Below are 18,107 nucleotides of genomic sequence, written 5' to 3'. Positions count from 1 at the left end.
TGCTCCATTTCCTTTTATTATCGGATTCCAAGACCAAGGCTGACCCTGCTTGCAGAGGTGTGAGGGTAACCACTTTCAGATGTGTATCAATGACAGGGCCCCGGGTGAGAGGGATGCCCTGCAGAGCCGAGGCAATTGACGCTCCCTGCCTCCTGCCTATTTTCGAATTTTCAGCTCCCCATGGCACTCGTCCAGGTACCTCCTCCAAACCCCTGCTGAGACTGGTGCTCTACAGGCGGCTGAAACCTTAGAAGCAAAGCCCCTGGCCTAAAATATTATTTTTGCTTCAGGGCGGTACTGTGAGTAACGAAAGTGTCCTTCAAGCTGGAAGTCATGAGCACAAACCTTCGTGACAGCAAAAAGCATCCGCCCTTCTGAAGTGTCCTTGAATTCCTGAAGCTTTAACAGATGTAATGGCAGTGCTATGTACTGCAGCTTCAAGTCATTGGTGGGCAAAATAAGATAAGATAAGATAAGATAAGATAACCTTTATTAGTCCCACACGTGGGAAATTTGTTTTGTCACAGCAGGAAGTGGACAGTGCAAAAGTTATGACGCAAAAATTAGAATACAATAAGAATAAATACAGTACACAGCTGTACAGAATAGAATAAAATAATATACTATATACAGTAGAATAAAATAGAATAAAAATATACAATAAGATAAAAATAGAATACGAATGCTATATACAACTGAGTAAAAATACAACGATGCCAGAAAAGATGCAGGTACAGAGAGGCAGGTTATTACATTTAGCCTCCAAGTTTAGCCATTTCCCATGAGCTGGAAGCTTTCTTTGATCTGTTTAGTCAGCGGTTAAAACATCGCCAGCGTGCTCACGATGCACTTTACGATTCTTTTTAGAAACGCCATTTTTATTTTGTTTTTCATGCAGGCTTTGTTTAGAGTTTATAAAATAAAAGTACATTTTTAATTATTATTGCTTTTTAGTATTTTGCATTAAAGTGTCCCGAGGAAAATGTTAATAACACTGCATCAATACACTGTTACATCACATGGTATGATGTATTTGTATTTCAAGGTGCTCTATACTGCTGATACTGCAGAAGATGACGGTTTTAGCAGGAACAGAAACAACTCCAATGACAACGATCTGAGCCTGTGCGTGTGGCAAAGACTCCAGTTTAGATTGTTCCATTTTTAAAATAAATGTTAATATATGTCAGTCTGGATATTAATCCTCGATGTAAAGTGTCTCTCAAGAATCTCCACTTGAAACCGCAGTTCGCTGGTTCCTTTGCAATGAATCAGACACCAGCTAGAAGAAATCTGTGGGTAGCCATGAATCACAGAGCTGCTCCACTCCACAACCTACACACTCTACAATTAACCTTCTGCCTGGAAATCCTCCCTCTGACGTATGTGTGTGTGTTTGGTGCTCACTTCCTGTCTGAGTGGTGGGGTAGATGAAGAAAATGTGAAGAGCTTGGGCTTGGATGAGTTAAAAATAAAAATCAGCCTGCTGTTGTTGCAGAATTGTACAAACTTGTGGTGTAGTAATAAAATACTTTTGAAAACAGGTTCATCCTTCAGCAGGGACTATGAACCAAAACACTGCCGTTATGTGCGATGTAAGAAAATACATGACAAACACTTAAATATTCAATCCTAAAACATTGTAACAGCAAATCAAGAACCGAAATCATCGCTCAGTGATTCATTTGTAACACTTTTTGTTTTAGCGTCATTCATTTAAAGTGTACACAAAAAGTCTGCAGTGTTACTGAACCGCCTACTTGCACTGGAGCTCAAACTCCAGTGCAAGAATTATATGAGTGCTCACATATCATCACATATCAGCTGACACAGGCAAACGGTCATCTTTAATGTGCTGATCAAGAACAGTTTGACAATACTTGACAAATATTTAAAGTACTCTCTCCTTCTCTCTCTGCACATCTTACCTCATTGCCAAGCAGAGCAGAGATGCAGGCTTCAGAGGCATCACATATGGCTGTGAGGTCGTGACCCCCCTCCAAGGCAAGCACCAGCCGACCGCCTGCCAGACCCATCAGCTGCCTGGTCAGGTAGCCAAAGCCTGGACAGACAGGAAATCACAGCAGAAATGGCAAAGGGAGGGAGAGAGAAAGAGCAGGAAAAGAAAGAAAGAAGAAGAATGAAATGGTATTCAGCCTCTAACTTCCTTTCTGGATATTGATCAAAGAAAAAAAAAAGCGGCTGGAGCGTGGATGAAGGAAGGGGTGAATGCATCACAGAGGAAAAGAGAAAGCGAGTGCACTGTGGATTTACTGGGGGGCAAAAAACAAGCCCTAATATAAGCCAGGTTTAATTTTAATAAATGTGGCTTTGCGTTTAGTCTTGGTCACAGCCTTTGATGTTTTTCCTCTCAGGATGAGGGGCGTTCTTATATATGTATTCAGCCATACTTTAGTCCCCCTAAATTCGACCATATCCCCTCTTCCTGCAATCCTCTTTAACCCACCCATAACCCCCCCTCTTTGACAACAAAGACCCCTAGCTCTTATTTGAGATCTGCTGGATGGTTTTAGAAAAGCTCTTTGCTGTCACGCCAGGGTCTCTATCTGAATATGTAAGTTAGATATGCACACTGCACACAAAAGGGGCGAGTTTATGTTTTTGAGTCTTTCCTAGCATTGAATACAGTGTAGCATCACACAGCATACGGCACGAGTGACGTGGTGCACGCCTTAAGATGTGCATATATGATTCAGCTCATAGGAAAAAGAAAAAACAGATTTAGAAGAAATGAAATGGACAGTTTGAATCAGCACTTACATTTGGCTGTCAGTTTGTATCCTCCCAGCGGTGGGGCATGTCCATCTACTGCATCAAAGCCAGAAGATACCAGAACCATATCAGGCGCAAACTCATTGGCAATAGGCATGACCACCGTCCTGGAGAAACAATAGGCAACGTAATGTATCCGTAAAAACACTTTAGTTAAATCTCAGTCAGTCAAAGGTTTTCAGCTTCTGATGTCTATATTTCGACCTTACACATCAGCATCTGCATGCATGCTTCTTATTTGGCTTGCTGCCCCACACACGAAGGCCAGAAACCAGAAGTAATTTTAAAGTCTAGTGTTTCTCAAAAACATCACAAAATCTTGGCGATAAGTGAGGTTAGATTTTGTCACACAGCCTTGTGGAAAATTCTCACTATTATATTATATTTTTCAAGCAAGGCTATAAAAAGTGTCACACTACATTTCACTGGCATTCTTGCAACCGGATATTCTTGAACTGCCACATATGGTTAATATTTGATCTAAATGACAGGGTGACTGGGCTGCTCTTACTGTATGAAACATGTATTTTTAAAAAACAAATGCATTAAATACAGCAAATACTTTAGATTAGAAAGAAATGCAGCTCAAACCACCAAAAGGAGAATCAAAACCACCAAGCCTGAGATTTCAAGATTAAATTATAACACTATTAGAAGCTGTCCCATGTGAATATAAACAGTTCGTTTTTCCCACTGCCATATTTCCAATACATGAAACTGTGTCAAAGGATAAGGAACTCACAACAAAGCATACGTGGACATTAAAGAAGCACAAAAACCAAAGTGCTCACATCAACAAACTCAGGTCTGACAGACTTATAAATACCAAATAACGATTACCTCAGCCAAGGTTATTAAACACGATAGTTCGGAAGGTTGAACTTTGCAGTCATGTTTATAATCCATTAAAATTTGGGTTAGATCTACCAAGGTCTTCAAGGTTAACTTGATGATTTATTGTTTGAAAATTGACAAAAATTATTATAAATTGGCAGCTTATAGAAAGTACCATATATAGACTTAAAGTATCATGTCAGATTTGACCTCTGCTTTGAGATCGATGGACTGATCTGAAGGACAAAGTGATGATAATAGTATGTAGAGCTGCTGAAAACTATGTTAATAACTGCCATCGTCTTTAGGCATATATGGACTGCTATATGGCTTTGCATCAGTATTGTGTTAGCTCTGATGGCTAAAAGAAGAGTAACAAGGACTGCTATAAAATCAATATACTAAGAAATGGCTTCAGTGTTCTTAGTGCCCTCGTGATGTTGCTTTCTTCCACTCTGAGGATGCTACAATTCACTCGCACTGTCAATGAATTGCAGTATTTTTTTTTTTAAAAATTCTAAACGGTCATTTTTCTCCATTTCATGGTTTTCAAAGCAAACATCCAACTAATCAGTTTGTTTGTACAGTATGTGTGTGGTAAGGAAAACTGCCACATAAATGTTTGAAGTGGAAGTTTTGGAAATTTAGTGCAATGAACCGCATGAACCTTAAGTAAAAAGGAAAAACGGAAGGACAGATATAATTGCATATGTGTATGCGTGTTAAGTACGGAGGATAACTAAGACTGGATGGGTGTGGTGAATGAGGGCTGCTTGTGTACAACCTTCATCTGACTGCTTGTGTGCAATGTGTCATACACAGAAATCAAATCAACAGTGGAATAGTGCGGAATGATTCACTGCAAGCTGTGGCTGGAAAATCCAGTCGGTTTATAGGATGACCTTGTTTTGAAGAAAGGGTTTTTGACCAAGCAGATTAGATAAAATAAGATTAGAGCTGTTTATATTTAACTTTTTTTTGTCGTCCTATCACAAAATAACAATAACACAACTTTTAAGAAGTGAAAACTTTAGATGTTTATGGGGTTTCCATAAGTTATGAACCTGTAATAATCAATCCTCGAACTAGTAATAACAGGAGGGGCACAGACGTATCATGTGACATAGCATTCTGGTTTAGCATAATTTACAATGTCTAACTGAGTTCATAAATAGGACTTCCCAGATGGCAAAACAAGTGTCTCTGTCATTCGCTGTGGAACCTCTGGCATGGCACAACAATTTTTCTGGGGCCTGGGATATTTGGGCAAGTAGCATTTTAGTGAGGTCTGTGACTGATGGAGTACCACAGGGTTTCGTTGTAGGTCCCCTGTACTTTGCTGACCTCAGGAACACGGTGTTGGTTTGCCAGCTGTGGGTGAACAGCGTGCCCTGAGCTCCGTAGGCCGCAGGTTTTTCCATCTCTTGCTCACCACCAAATTATAACCCTTAGCTGTGCACACCCCACCCCCCACCACAACACAACACTCCTACATACACACAGCTGTCTGAGGGAGAGGTGGGAGGTAGCACTGGGAGGTTTTTGGGAGTCCCAGACAGTAAGTATACGCAGAGTGTGAGCGTCACTGTGCGCTATCGTGCAGCTGGCAGCGTTTCAGATGAAAACGTCAGGCCGAATAGGATGAAAAACAAAGTGAACTTAATTGAGTAAAGACATAAATGAAGAGTGGATGAATGAGGCGAAAGACGTGACATACTGCATCTTTTTTTTTTGCTGTTTTCCAGCCTTTCATATACTTCAAGTCAGACAGCCGTAAACAACACAAACGTGTACACGAGCAACACAGATAATTATGTTTGGATTTATGTTAAATTAAAAAGGACTTCTGCTAAACCCTCTGACTAACTGCTACATTTATTTAAGCATACAGCCTTGGCCCATTAACATTTGGGGGCCATAAAGACCCCACACTAAAAGAAGCCTGCCACAGACGCTTATGTGGCCTGACACACGACTTGGTGGGAAACCTTGACTGCCGAGGATATGCCTCAACCACCAAGGGCTCCTCCACCCTCTCCCCTCCAACCTTGAATACAAACAGCAACTAGTTCTGGTCACAATGCTGAAAACTGCTGGTGTCGACAGTTCCACACCCCACCCCACTGGAATAATATCCTGACATTTAAACAAATAAAAAGCCGCAGTGATCAATTACCAGGCTGGCAGAGAGGGAAGTAAGTGGTTTTGAGAAGGGCTAATTGTGCGTGAATCAGAGGCTATGCACGCTGAGATGAAAAAGACTTTTTGTTAATTAAGGGAGGGGAGAGTTTACGACTGAGCCGTAAGCGATGGGACATCCTGACCAAAGAGGCTGAAATCTAAACCACTGCTGGCTGTCTCCCAGTTACATTTAACTACAAATGCAATTACTTGACAGCTATGTGGTCTAAACTTTTGTTTAGCATTGTTTGGCTTACCTAGCAACAGGTGCAGCTGAGTCTGCATGCACAGAGAGCACAAAGGAATGCTGAATGGCTGTTGCACTTCAGCTATGAGATGGCTTTAATAAGAATACTCAAAATAGATGCAGCGGAGCTCGGGAAAACAACGAATCCTACACTTCCTGTTTCTGCAAGCCAGAATAAGCCTGGTGACATCACTGGGGGTATTTTCTCAGTCTTTTCAGAGAGAAGGAGCTCCTGTCCACAGAGTGAGGAGCATTCCCTCAGCTGTATGAACAGATCTCCATGCGTAAAATCTGTGGAGGCAAACACATATCTTCGATTGGCACCGCTTTAAAAGACTTGACCATGCTCAACCTTATAATGCACACTCTTTTTCATTTACTCTGCTCCAAGTAATTTCTCCTTGTCTGATTCCAGTGAGCACTTTTAGTATTTGGCACATGTCACCCAACATGATATCAAATGTGCACACTCGAAAAAGTTAACGCGGCAATAGGTCTCGGCATAGCTGTCATTTTTTTGAGCCAAGAAAAACTTCCTCTCTCGGGACTACACATCTGTATGTAATTAATCTAGTCCTGAATTTATACATTGCCAGATCTTGATTATGCCCTGTGATCCCATGTACTTCAGCTTTGTAACATGAAAAGCAGTACTGTCATGTACAGAATATATATTAAAAAAAAAGTATTACTATCCTATCATTTTGTATAGGATGACTGGCTCTGGTCTAGATGAAAATGCCACCAAATTAGATATTTGTAAGCTTTAAAGCTCAGAGAAATTCATTCTCATGGGGGAAAAAAAGGAAAGAAAGATCCTTCAGAGGGAGCAGCACTTGTCAAACCAGCAAACAAAAGGTTAAACTGCAGGCTTCCCCCCTTCGTTCATAAAAAATGAACAGGAGAGCAGGAGAAGAGGGAGAATAAGAGAGCAAAAAACTCACACACGCACACTTACACTTCAAAGCCCTGTCATCTGGCTCTGCGGAGAGCTGGTTTGAATTAAATTTAATTCTCCTCCTCTCTCGTCTTTCCAAGTTCATGGCAAAAAGAGGGGGGTGGGTGGGATGGGAGTGAGAGAGGAAGAGAGAGAGAGAGACGGGGAAAGAGACGGTGCTTCTGGTTTTCATTAGGGCCAATTTTCTTATCTTTTTTCTCTGTGCTTTCTGGAGGCTCAGACTTGATCCCCTGCAAATGCAACGTGGCACAGGCCAGAGGAGGAATGGGAAGGTACTGGCTGCAAGGCACGCATCCCCTCCTCAAGACAGAGAGAGGAAGGAAAAGACCAAAACACACAAGTAATAAGAGTGAAAGAGCAACTGTGTTCACCAGGTGTTTATTTTGGGTTGTAGATGTGTGAGCAAACAGATATGAAAGGTGTGCATTTGCACATCTGTTGCACTGTGCACATTTTGCACACAATCATGCAAATTTGAATCAGGGCATGATGCATTTGTTTGACAATGAGTGCATGCATGCGTGTGTGTGTGCGTGCATTTGTGACAGATCTATGACCTGCGCACAGGTTTGCTGGTGCCCCCGTGGGGCATATAAATTGTCCAATACCTCTGGAGCCTCTGGGAATTAATGGTGACACGACCTGAGGTTCATGAACACCAAGCTCCTATTCTGCCTCACGCAAAGAAGGCTGAATCGCAATCGCATTAACAACCTCAGCATGCACAGGCTGATATGCAAATGCACGTATCTGTGTTCATCACTCCAGGACAAACGCACACAAAACAAGGGCATAAGAAAAGTTGATCCAGATGACAGCAACACTTTTAGTCCAGTGTGCGTTAAGAGTGTAAAATAAAATATTAAATAATTGTAAATGAGAAAAAAAAAAGCGTGAACTCTATTTTCTGAGGCAAATTCTTAATCACAGGAAGCCAGAGTTTGAGTGAAAGTTCCCTTTGGTTCAGTTAACTGTGTTTTCATGATTATATTTTTGGAACTATTCAAGAATTTCTAAAACTTGAAATGAGTGTGCAGGGTTAATTCTTTCCCCTCCTAACGCAAATAAACATATAAATACAGAGTTATAAAAGTAATAACTTAGTAATTTAAGGTCTTCCTAATGGTCTCTTGTGCTGTTAGTATTGGAGAGCTCTCAGTTATACTCATCTCAACTGTCAACACAGTCATTAACATTTAAAAGGTGATTTAATACAGAGCACGGTTACTAGTCTCTTTTTGTGGTTTTATTTATTTATAAATTCCTGAGAGTAGCACGTCTATGATGGTAGAGGGAATGAGAATGAGGCAGCAGCTACTGACTTCAGTCATAGATTATAAGTAATAGCTGCAGTATGACATACATTACGTGGCTGTCATCAACGCAGATGCAAAGAGCAGGGTAGAAAGAGGAGGATGAGGAGGAGAGAGAAGAATACAAAGGAGAGAGATGGGGAGCGAGAGCACCCTGGGTTCTGGGGTGCATTAAGAAGCTAAGGTGTACTTCCGGGGGATTGCGTGCCTAAAGCCGCGATGAGCCAGTGGCCTGTTGGTTTGATGTGTCGGGCTCGGGCCAGATGGACAGACAGTTGCAAACATGGACTCATCTTCAAAGAGCGCTGGAACCAATCCAGGCCTTCTCCTTTCCAGCTGTGTGAACTAAAAATGTATGAGAGACAGGTACATGTCTGCACCGAGTGCATGCCTGTATCTGTGGAAGCTTATGTATAGTTATAGGAGCGCGCCTAACGGGAATCAGATGGGATAAGGGTGAGCACCATAAGTTCTTAACAGCTACCAACAGGTAATTTGTTACACACTGTACTTCATACTCCAAGGCTATGACAGGAAGAGTTAGACTGCAGTGAGTGACATCACTGTCTTACCTGAATGCAGCTAGATACTCTGCATCCCCCATAGGAGGGTCCAGTCCCCCAGTAAAGGCCATGTTCACGTTAAAACCTTCACCTGCTCCACTGCCCACCTAGGAAGCGCAAACACACGTGACTGGGTTTGTTATGTGTGGGCTGACCGAAGGCTGGGTCTGAAAGGTTTATTAAAAGCATTTGTCGTCTTTACCTCATCGGGTGCGCCACTTCCCGGGAAGAAATTCCCATCATCGTAACGATGCAGGGACAGGTAAAGGACACTGGGGTCAGCGTAGAAGGCCTGCTGGGTTCCATTGCCATGGTGGACATCCTGGAAAGATTATAATGGGCATTTTTTTATTAAAAAATAAGCATATAATAATATTTTCAGTGTAATTATCCTTTAAATCTCTTCGGTCAAAGAAAAACCAAATACCAGGGGCACATAGAGACTGCCTCGTCATTAAGACGGATTATGATGAATAGGTTTGAGGAAATTAATGAGATTCACAGAAACGGGACCATCAATCTCTGCACCTCCACTTGGACCAGCTGACTGATGCAGAGAGAGAGTCCTATACTGCCAGACTATATCATCTCCTTCCAGCCCGTTGCGATGTCACAAAAGGATTCAGCGCGATTCAATAAAACACTCGACTTCAACAGCTGCTCACTTTTGCCAAAAGCGTCAGTTATAAATGACCTCATTGTCTATGTCTATGAATGCTACAGTACACAATTTCTAAAAATGTCCCGGCGGCTGGAGGCGAGTGCCATGACAATGAGCCTGCACTCAGCGTCCCCCTGTGACAGACAGAGAGGAAATTAAAAGGCCCTTCAAAGGCTTTGGGGAATGGCCGTGACCAGCCAGGGATGCCACTGAACAGCACCGCTCCTGGACACGACAAAGGCTCCGTCATACCTTCTTATAAATTTTATTTTTTTCTCTGTGAAGAAAAAAGGGATAATATCTGACCCAAATAGCCAGACAAGAGCTCAGTTTGCGGCTGCTATGTTCATAGCCCGTCGCAATTTAAAAACAAGTGGAACAGATAACATAATGAGGATTTTTATATTTTTACTGCCTCATAAATCTAGCAGCTATTTTCTTTTCTTTGTTAATAGAAGTTAGTGAGACGTTTGTGCCTTTGTCAGCTGACAGTCTCTTTCTTTCACACTTTATGGTATAAAAAATTATTTTAAAGTAGTTATGCAGAAGGGATTATTCTGGGATGCAACACGAGCATAAAGAGAAACAAAGGTCGTGTCCAAATTCATGGGCTGCATCCTCCTGAGGACCCGGCCTTCGCGGTCTACGTGGGCCGGGTCCTCAGAAGGTCGGGTAGGCCGGAAGTAAACGGCAGTGGAATTGGACGGTCTAGCCTTCTGATTAGCGTCACCGCTGTCTCGGTGAAGTTTAATAAACTCAGCCGTCTGCTCCTTGCTATCTAAAATATAACGACACTGGCGTAAATTCTCGACTGTCTCATACTTCTGTTTAATCAGTTTTCTGTTTGACGTTTAGTCAGCTGTGTAAAAACCAAGGAGGAACCCACCCGGGGGATTAATAAAGTTTTATTTTATCTAATCTAACTTTAATCTCAGCCAAACCGATTTACTCACGAACAAACAAAACACTGAAAAAAGCCCAACAATAACATTTTTAGGTTGTCTAAGTGACTTATATATTACGTTTAACCCGAGCAGCGAAAGTCCGCGGTGATCTGAAAATGATGTGCCGGGAGTTGTGCCGTTCTCGGCTGCATCAGTAACACTCGAGCTCCCGGCTAGCTATCGAGCTGGTGGGTAGCAGACGTCTCCGAAAACGTCGAAGCACTTTTGCAAATATGCGATATCTGATAAACCGAGCAGATATTTGATGTTTACAGAGCTACTTTCTCGCCTGAAAATATGTTAAAAGTTTATTTTGTGACCCAGAAAGATTAGTATGAGTAATTTTAAAACTTAGTAGCGGCCGCCATTGTTGGAAACTGGAGTTTGGCTGGGCCGCGCTATGAATTCTGGGATATGGTAGGCCATGAAGGACACACCTGACCCATCCTTCAAATTCGGGGAAAAGGAGGAGGCATTTGTAGGCTGCATTCGGAGGAGTCTACGAATTTGGACAGCCTTCGGTGCGTCGCTGTGACGTAATCGGTCTACAAATGCGTCCTCAGGAGGATGCAGCCCATGAATTTGGACACGACAAAAGAGTAGCTAGCCAACGTTGTCAGTTTCTCTCTCAACTCTTTGTCCTTCAAGTGAGAGCAGACGTCTACCGTGCAAGAACCTTGAGCCACATCGTGTCTAATATTGTACCTGTGCATACAGGTATGCTGTCATGTAACAAACATCCCACTGAGAAACTCACCCAGTCTACGATGAGGATTTTACTGACATTGAGCCTCTGCTGCAGGAGCTTGGCTGCTATGGCGACTGAGTTAAAATAACAGAAACCCCTGAGGATTGAACAAAAAAAAAAAAAAAAAAAAAAAGAGAAGAAGACAGCAACAAAATGATGACATTTTAAATTTTATACTCATGCTTAAGCAATATTATTTGCATCATGCAGTAAGTGCTGTATAAAAAGTACAGAAACACTAAAGTAAGAGGAAAACAGCTTTGTAAGATGAGATTACTTACATAGGTGTGCTCTCCTCAGCGTGGTGTCCAGGGGGTCGAACGATAGCGAAGCCATTCTGTCGGCAAAAACAGATCACAGATGACACGCCTGCTCACTTCATTTAAAAGACTAGTAAAAAATAGTTTCACAAATCCACTGCTGCATGCAAAAACCCACACATGGAAATCCATAAAGACTGCGCTTGGACAGTTTCTTAATTGCTTATTTAACGTGGGGGCTTGGGATAGTGGGCCTACACAGGCTGAATTAGCCCCTCGTGTGGTCCCATGGACAGGTGTCCAATCCATCACAGGGCAAACACAGAGTGACGCATAACCACACACTCTCACATTCATACTTACAACTCATCACAAATTAACCTAAAAAGCATGCTAACACAACTGGACTATAACAACGAACACATTATTTTCCCAGCATCGCTATTTACCCCGTAAGGACGAGTAATGTGTCGATGAACAGAAAGAACACAAATACATTCAGAAGTATTAAAATCTATTTCTGTATTCTAAAGAATACAGATGTTAGCTTCTCCCACTGAAAGTGCATGCGTGTCCTCACGGGAACAATGAGTCTGTTAAGGCGAGCTTTGTCAAGGCAGGACTCCGAGCAATTGTTTTTGGAGGGTCCCAGCGCAATGTGGGGACATTAGATAGATGTTTGAGCTTATGTAGAGCGATTGCAAACTGGACTAATGATGTTGAGTCAGCTGCAGCGGATTAGCAGCCAGCTGGAAGATTACTGTAGCGACAACTGCCTCTACTGGTTTCCCCACACACGGTTAAAGAACTCTGTACGGTACCATATGTATGTGAGCGAGTGAAGTTTCTCTATACAAAGAAAAAAGTAATTAAATTAAAACAGACGTGGGGGGAAACAGAAAGTAGAAGCCACAGAGACAGAAGTGTGTGTGTGTGTGTGTGTGTGTGTGAGAGAGAGAGAGAGGGAGTGTGAATGTGTGCCTTCAGTAGATTTATGGCTTTCTGTGGAGTTCATAGAGTTGTTGGTGCAGGTGGAATGTGGTCATTTGGCCATGAAGGATCCTCGGAGAACCGTCTGCATGTGTGTAAGCATGCGTGCGTGTGTGTAGGTGTGTGTGTGCATGTGTATACAAGCATTAATTTGAGGGTAAGTCAATACCAGCAAACTTTAAGCAGGAAATCACTCAAACTAAACTGTGTTGTTGTTAATTGTGCAAAGTGATGCACAATCACTCATGCCCACTCAACATGATGGCAGGATGCTAGCAACCCCACCCAAAACTCAGCTGGGTATCAGCATGGTGTGCTACTGTTTCTTGCTGAAGAACGTCACGAGATAGTGTGCTATACTGGTGCAAAGCTAACGCTAACCTGGTCTGCAGGTGGCTTTGGTGCAACACTTCTAAAGGGGGCCTGTTAATGGGGACTGCTGGCGCTTGCGGTGCGTGTGCACCGGGTCTCCCTGCTGGGTTCAAACAGCAAGCCGCCACCGCCACAGACGCACGAGTCTGGCTGGGATGGGGAGAGGCGTGATGGGGTGGGGATGTCTGTCTGGGAGGTGCGAAAGTTGGTTCTGGAACTTTTTCCTTGTTTTTTTTTTTTTCCTTTAAGGTGTCTGGAAGTACGGCCGGATAGCACATTACTAGAGGTGACCTGATATAGTGCTCTCTTTGCGCTGGGCCTTGTTCTGTCTGTAAGCCTATGTGACTGGAACTCAGGTGGAAAATCGACTAGAGCAGTAAGACCTTAACAAGGATATTAAAATCAAACCCCTCGAAGTTGGAGGGGACCAATTATACTGCAGAGTCCATTTGAGTTACATAGCATTTAAAGGTTAACGCACATTTACCCGCTCCTAAAGGCCACAAGTGCTCCAATGCCTAAAAATACACTGCAGCCCTGCAAACAGCCATGACTAATCGAACTCCACGGAGCATCCAAACCAACCTTCAGTTCTCCCGATGCTACTTTGAAGACGAGCTCCACCACAGAGCCAACAGCCAGACGCGCTGCGCTGGATGAATGGACTTCATTCCAAATGGTGTCGCTGTCCACCTGCCAACACACACAAACACACATGAGGCCTTGTATTGTTTAAATAACATTTTCAAACGGAGCCAAAATATGCAACTTCATACTGTTTTCCACTTATCTATTTTTTGCTGGTGTTACTGACAGCACTTGAGTGGGGCAGAAGTCGTAAAACTGAGCACATTTGAAATCATTTAGCTTGTGTCATTTCACAGCATCAGAGTTACTCTTTGAAAGTTTGTCTGCAGCGGTGCAAGAAGGGCTGGAAAATTTATTCACTGTGAGGAAAACAATAGAGAGAAACACTACGAGACATAAAATTGGAGGATTCATCGTGCTGTGTATAACACAACAGACTTTCTAAAAATCCCTTTGATCCGTAAGGATATGACACTGTAACTCCGCACTCCAGAGACCAATCAAAGACTTAAGTATAATATGATGAAAACACAAAAGCCTTAATTAATAACAGGTTAAGCAGCAAATTTATAGTAAGTTGTCAGTTTATACGTCAGTTTTAAGGTTAAACCATATAGAGGGGTTTTCAGGCAAACAACACTCATTACGTTTACAGATATTTAGAGACATTCCATAATTTATCCACCTTAAAATATTACACGACAAAAAAAAAAACTGTAAAAGGCCGATTAAAAAAAATTTTTTTTTTGGTATAGAACATGAGGTTTTTTGTTTTTTTTTTAAATGACTAAAATGTGCGTGTGTGTGATCATATCTTTGTGGGGACCAAGAAATGGACGTTTACTATACGTGTGAGGACCAAAATCCTGGTTCCTGCAAGTCTGAAGGCATTTCTGAGACTCAAAATGTGGCTTTAGTGACAGGGTTACAATAGGGTTATGGTTAGGTATAGGGTAAGGGTTAGGCATTCATATATCATGGTTAGGGGTAGGGTGAGGGGATAGGGAAAGCTTTATGTCAATTAGATATACCCATAAGATATGAATACCTGACGTGTGTGTGTTTGAGCATGCTTAGACACGGGGCAAACTATTCAGTGGTCAAGCCTGATTAATGCAGAAGCACGGGCAGCGCAGCGCCCCCCCCCCAGCCCAAATCACTACAGTACCTACACACACATGCATACAAGCCCAACAGACCACAATAGTCTGTGTGATTGATTGTACGCAGAGGGCCACGCACAGGATAATATACACACCCTCCATCAGGCATGGCAGATACTGCAGGCAGATGGAGCACACGATAAACACAGAGAGAAGAAGCTGGCTGAGGAAAAGAAGAAAGTGAAGGCCTGTGTGTCAGTGTGTTTTGAACCGTGCACACATGTGCAGAGCGGCCGACGCCAGAGCTCTAAGCGAGGCTTTCCTGATGTAAACCTGGGGGTCTTTGAATATGTTAACTTTAACCTGCCAGTCGCTCGCCCTTTCATCCACGCCGCTGGCCTTTCAGTCAGTCAACTGACCGAGTGGAACATTAACCTTAGCCACCCAGTCAGATCCTCGGTCCTTCAACCAGTCAGCGAGCCGAGCGAGTCGACAGCCTTTCAGGCAGCCGCCCCCCTTTTCCTCCGGTCTCCAGTGACGAAACTGATCAAGGCCGGATGATTACTCCATAATAACATCCACGGAGAAGAAAAGGGGCTCTTTTAAAGTTGCGCCAAGAAAGAATTTGTCATGAAATGAAACTGTGGAGCGCTCAACATACACTAAAGATACTAAAAAAAGGGGAGTGCATTGTTGATGAGTGACTAATGGAACCCAATGTGAAGAGAGGGGAACGCGGTGTAAGTGGATGACAGTATGTAGTAGCCGAGTCAATGACTGAGCGAGCGAGCAAATCAAGAGTCAAGTGAGTGAGTGAATGGGAAACTGAATCATATATACAAGTCAGGTTAATGAGCGCAAACAGATGCTGCTCTGAAGCAGCGCGAGCGCTTTATTATTTCCCATGTTGATGTTTAGTTTTGCCTCGAGCCTGGAGGGGGACACAAGCTCGTCGGGGGAAAGTGAAAGGGAAGTGGTGTGTGTGTGCATGTGCGTGAGTGTGAGTGAGTGTATGTGTTAGAGGCAGAAAATAGCGGGAACGTGCTGGTATGACAGAATGATGGTTCTCCACAGGCTGACAGCTTAATTTGAACCCCCTTCCTCTGCAAGCGAGTGAGTGTGTGTATGTAAGACTTGTATGTGTGTGTATGACAGGAAAACAACAATTTAGTCCCATTTGCCATTATAAAGAGCAGAACGGAGCAACGCAGAACTCCGGCTTTTCTTGTTCCCACCGCAGCAGCAGGAGTGGTGGCCCCAAAGGAGGCAAGAAGAGGAGAAAGGAAACAGAGGTATGAGGAGATGAGGAACGATGTAGAGAGATCAGGTATGTGGCAAGGTAGGCATGATGTAGCCTTTCAAATGCTCAATATTGTGAAGACAACAACAAAAAAAGCATGGACACACACACACACACACACACACACACACACACACACACACACACACACACACACACACACACACACAGGTGCACAACTGTTCCAATGTATCAGTTTTCAGATACATTATCACTTCCAACTTGAAGCAGCCATCAAAATCATTGCCTTAGCACACAAGAATCCCCAAACACAAACTATGCAATGCACACAAACAAAGTCATACTCCCTGCCCCACACACACACACACACACACACACGCACGCACACACACACAGCTCGTAACATCTGGTTACAATTACTAACACGGCGGAAAGGCGAGCAACAGCTTTTGTTGCCTCTGGTCCTTGAGGGGTGGTGTTTGTGTGTGTTTGTGTGCATCTGCGTGCTAGTGTGTCAAGGCTGTGTGTGTGTGTGTGTGTGTGTGTGTGTGTGTGTGTGTGTGTGTGTGTGTGTGTGTGTGTGTGTGTGTTTGTTTGGTGCAAAGAGAACAAATGGGACCATTATTTAGGCAGGGGGCAGAATGAGTGGGCGAAGGAGACACTTATTATACTGCTATTTGATAAGGCTGAAACTATGCTTATTTGCTTCGTTTCAGAGTCTGATGGAGTTGTGCCAGATGGGTATTGTAAAAACACAAGTGTCTATTACAACAATTTTCCACTGAATAAACCAGTATGACTAACAATGGCCTTTTCCAAGAAATATCAAGAGCGCAAATTACAAATACTTAATCAGACAGTGAATATTTGGAAGATGACTTAAGCATGAATTAACAAACAGAGTAAGTGACTTACCCCTATGCCTCCACACGGCAACCTCACAAACATGGGATTTACTGAACCTGAAGAGAAAGAAATGAAGTGAAGAATTAGAAAGAGAGAAAGCAAAAGTGAAAGGTTACTAAGGGAAGAGGTTGCACTGCAGACTCACAGACACCCTTAAAACCAACTATTTGACTTTGTGACCTTATCTAACAGCAATAGTACACAAGGGCATGCTTTAATTAGGTGAGGTGAAGAAAAAAAAGTATCTGCTTGACCTCTCAATCAAGCCTTCTTCAGGAAAAAAAATCTAGATTTGGCCAGAGAGGGGTCAGTTTGTCACTGAAGAAGAAAATCAATAAACTTCACATTTCTGACATGTCTGAAAACAAACTAAGCTGACGTAGTTACTGACCCCGAGTGAACTCTTTTCAAATGTGTGCTTACACTTTTAATTTCCTTTCAAACAAAACAACATCAGCTTACTTTATTATTTGTAATTTCTTTTGAAATTAAATCTGACTGCTTAACATAATCCTAATCCAGAGTTAAACACTACACCACTAACAGATATTTAATATAGTGTGAATACTTTAATTCCTGATTAGCCGCCACCTTTGTGGTTTATTCCTTTACTCCAGCTCTTACTGTAGGCTATCCCACTTGTACGCTGAAGCTCACACAGGAGTATCTGGTAAGACTCCTGTGTGAGCAGTAATAATAAGAGGAATTTATGCCTCCACTGAGTGAAAGCCAAGATCGCCACTGGGGCTCGCCCCTTTGACTTTTTCACATAATGCAGACTACTTCACTACACCTGCACTTTAAGGCCAGACATAAGTGACTAAGCAGCCTGCGAGACTTTTAGTTTAGCAGCTCTAGTTGGTCCTTGTCTTATCGTAACACCTCTGAGGACTTTATTAGAAGGACCTTTAGTTATGATACGATTTAAGCATTAGAACAGATTCCTTTAAACGGACCCTGCAGAGTCAGGCGGTCAACTTCAGACTTGTGAATAAATGCATGAAACTCTACAATTCTCAAAAACCCAGTAAGTCTTAAAGCATCCACAATTTTTTTAGACTAAACTAATGAGTAATCTAGTCTAGGAGGTGAAGCAGTGCACGCTTGGAAAAAGTGTGTTTGTGAATGTGTGAATGTGTGTGAGGAAGCATGTCTTACTGTCTAGTTTCTGCCGCAGCGGGTTAGTTCCATATAGCATGACGTGGGCTTCAGAGTGGACTGTTTGCAACTCCTCCAATGAGGCCTTCCTACCACGGATACACTGAAAACAGAGAGGAAAAAAAAGATACACAACTTCTGATTAGCTTTTCATGCTCCGCATTTAAACTCCCCGCAAAAACAGGATAGGAGAGCAGAGTTCTGCAGAAGTTTTATCATATTGTTAG

General features: G+C 42.7%; 1 protein-coding gene across 3 annotated transcripts in view; it reads right to left on the bottom strand.

Moving 5' to 3' along the window:
• hdac4 (histone deacetylase 4) overlaps window positions 1–18,107 on the bottom strand; it is a 133,466-nt gene that overhangs the window by 9,919 nt on the left and 105,440 nt on the right. For all 3 annotated transcript variants that reach the window (XM_085374032.1, XM_085374034.1, XM_085374033.1), the window contains 9 exons: window positions 17,881–17,983; window positions 16,732–16,778; window positions 13,450–13,557; window positions 11,524–11,579; window positions 11,252–11,339; window positions 9,092–9,211; window positions 8,899–8,996; window positions 2,782–2,900; window positions 1,929–2,062 (listed from right to left, as the gene is read on the bottom strand). In XM_085374032.1, coding sequence (XP_085230158.1) covers window positions 1,929–2,062; window positions 2,782–2,900; window positions 8,899–8,996; window positions 9,092–9,211; window positions 11,252–11,339; window positions 11,524–11,579; window positions 13,450–13,557; window positions 16,732–16,778; window positions 17,881–17,983 — 873 coding nt within the window. The remainder of the gene's footprint in view (window positions 1–1,928; window positions 2,063–2,781; window positions 2,901–8,898; window positions 8,997–9,091; window positions 9,212–11,251; window positions 11,340–11,523; window positions 11,580–13,449; window positions 13,558–16,731; window positions 16,779–17,880; window positions 17,984–18,107) is intronic.

This window comes from Diplotaxodon limnothrissa, linkage group LG16, assembly GCF_057381915.1.
Source record: "Diplotaxodon limnothrissa isolate DT_005_m linkage group LG16, D_limnothrissa_male_GT1.1, whole genome shotgun sequence".
Classification (NCBI taxonomy): Eukaryota; Metazoa; Chordata; class Actinopteri; order Cichliformes; family Cichlidae; genus Diplotaxodon; species Diplotaxodon limnothrissa.
Note: the sequence above shows the minus strand (reverse complement) of the source record. Positions and strands in the feature narration are given on the sequence as shown.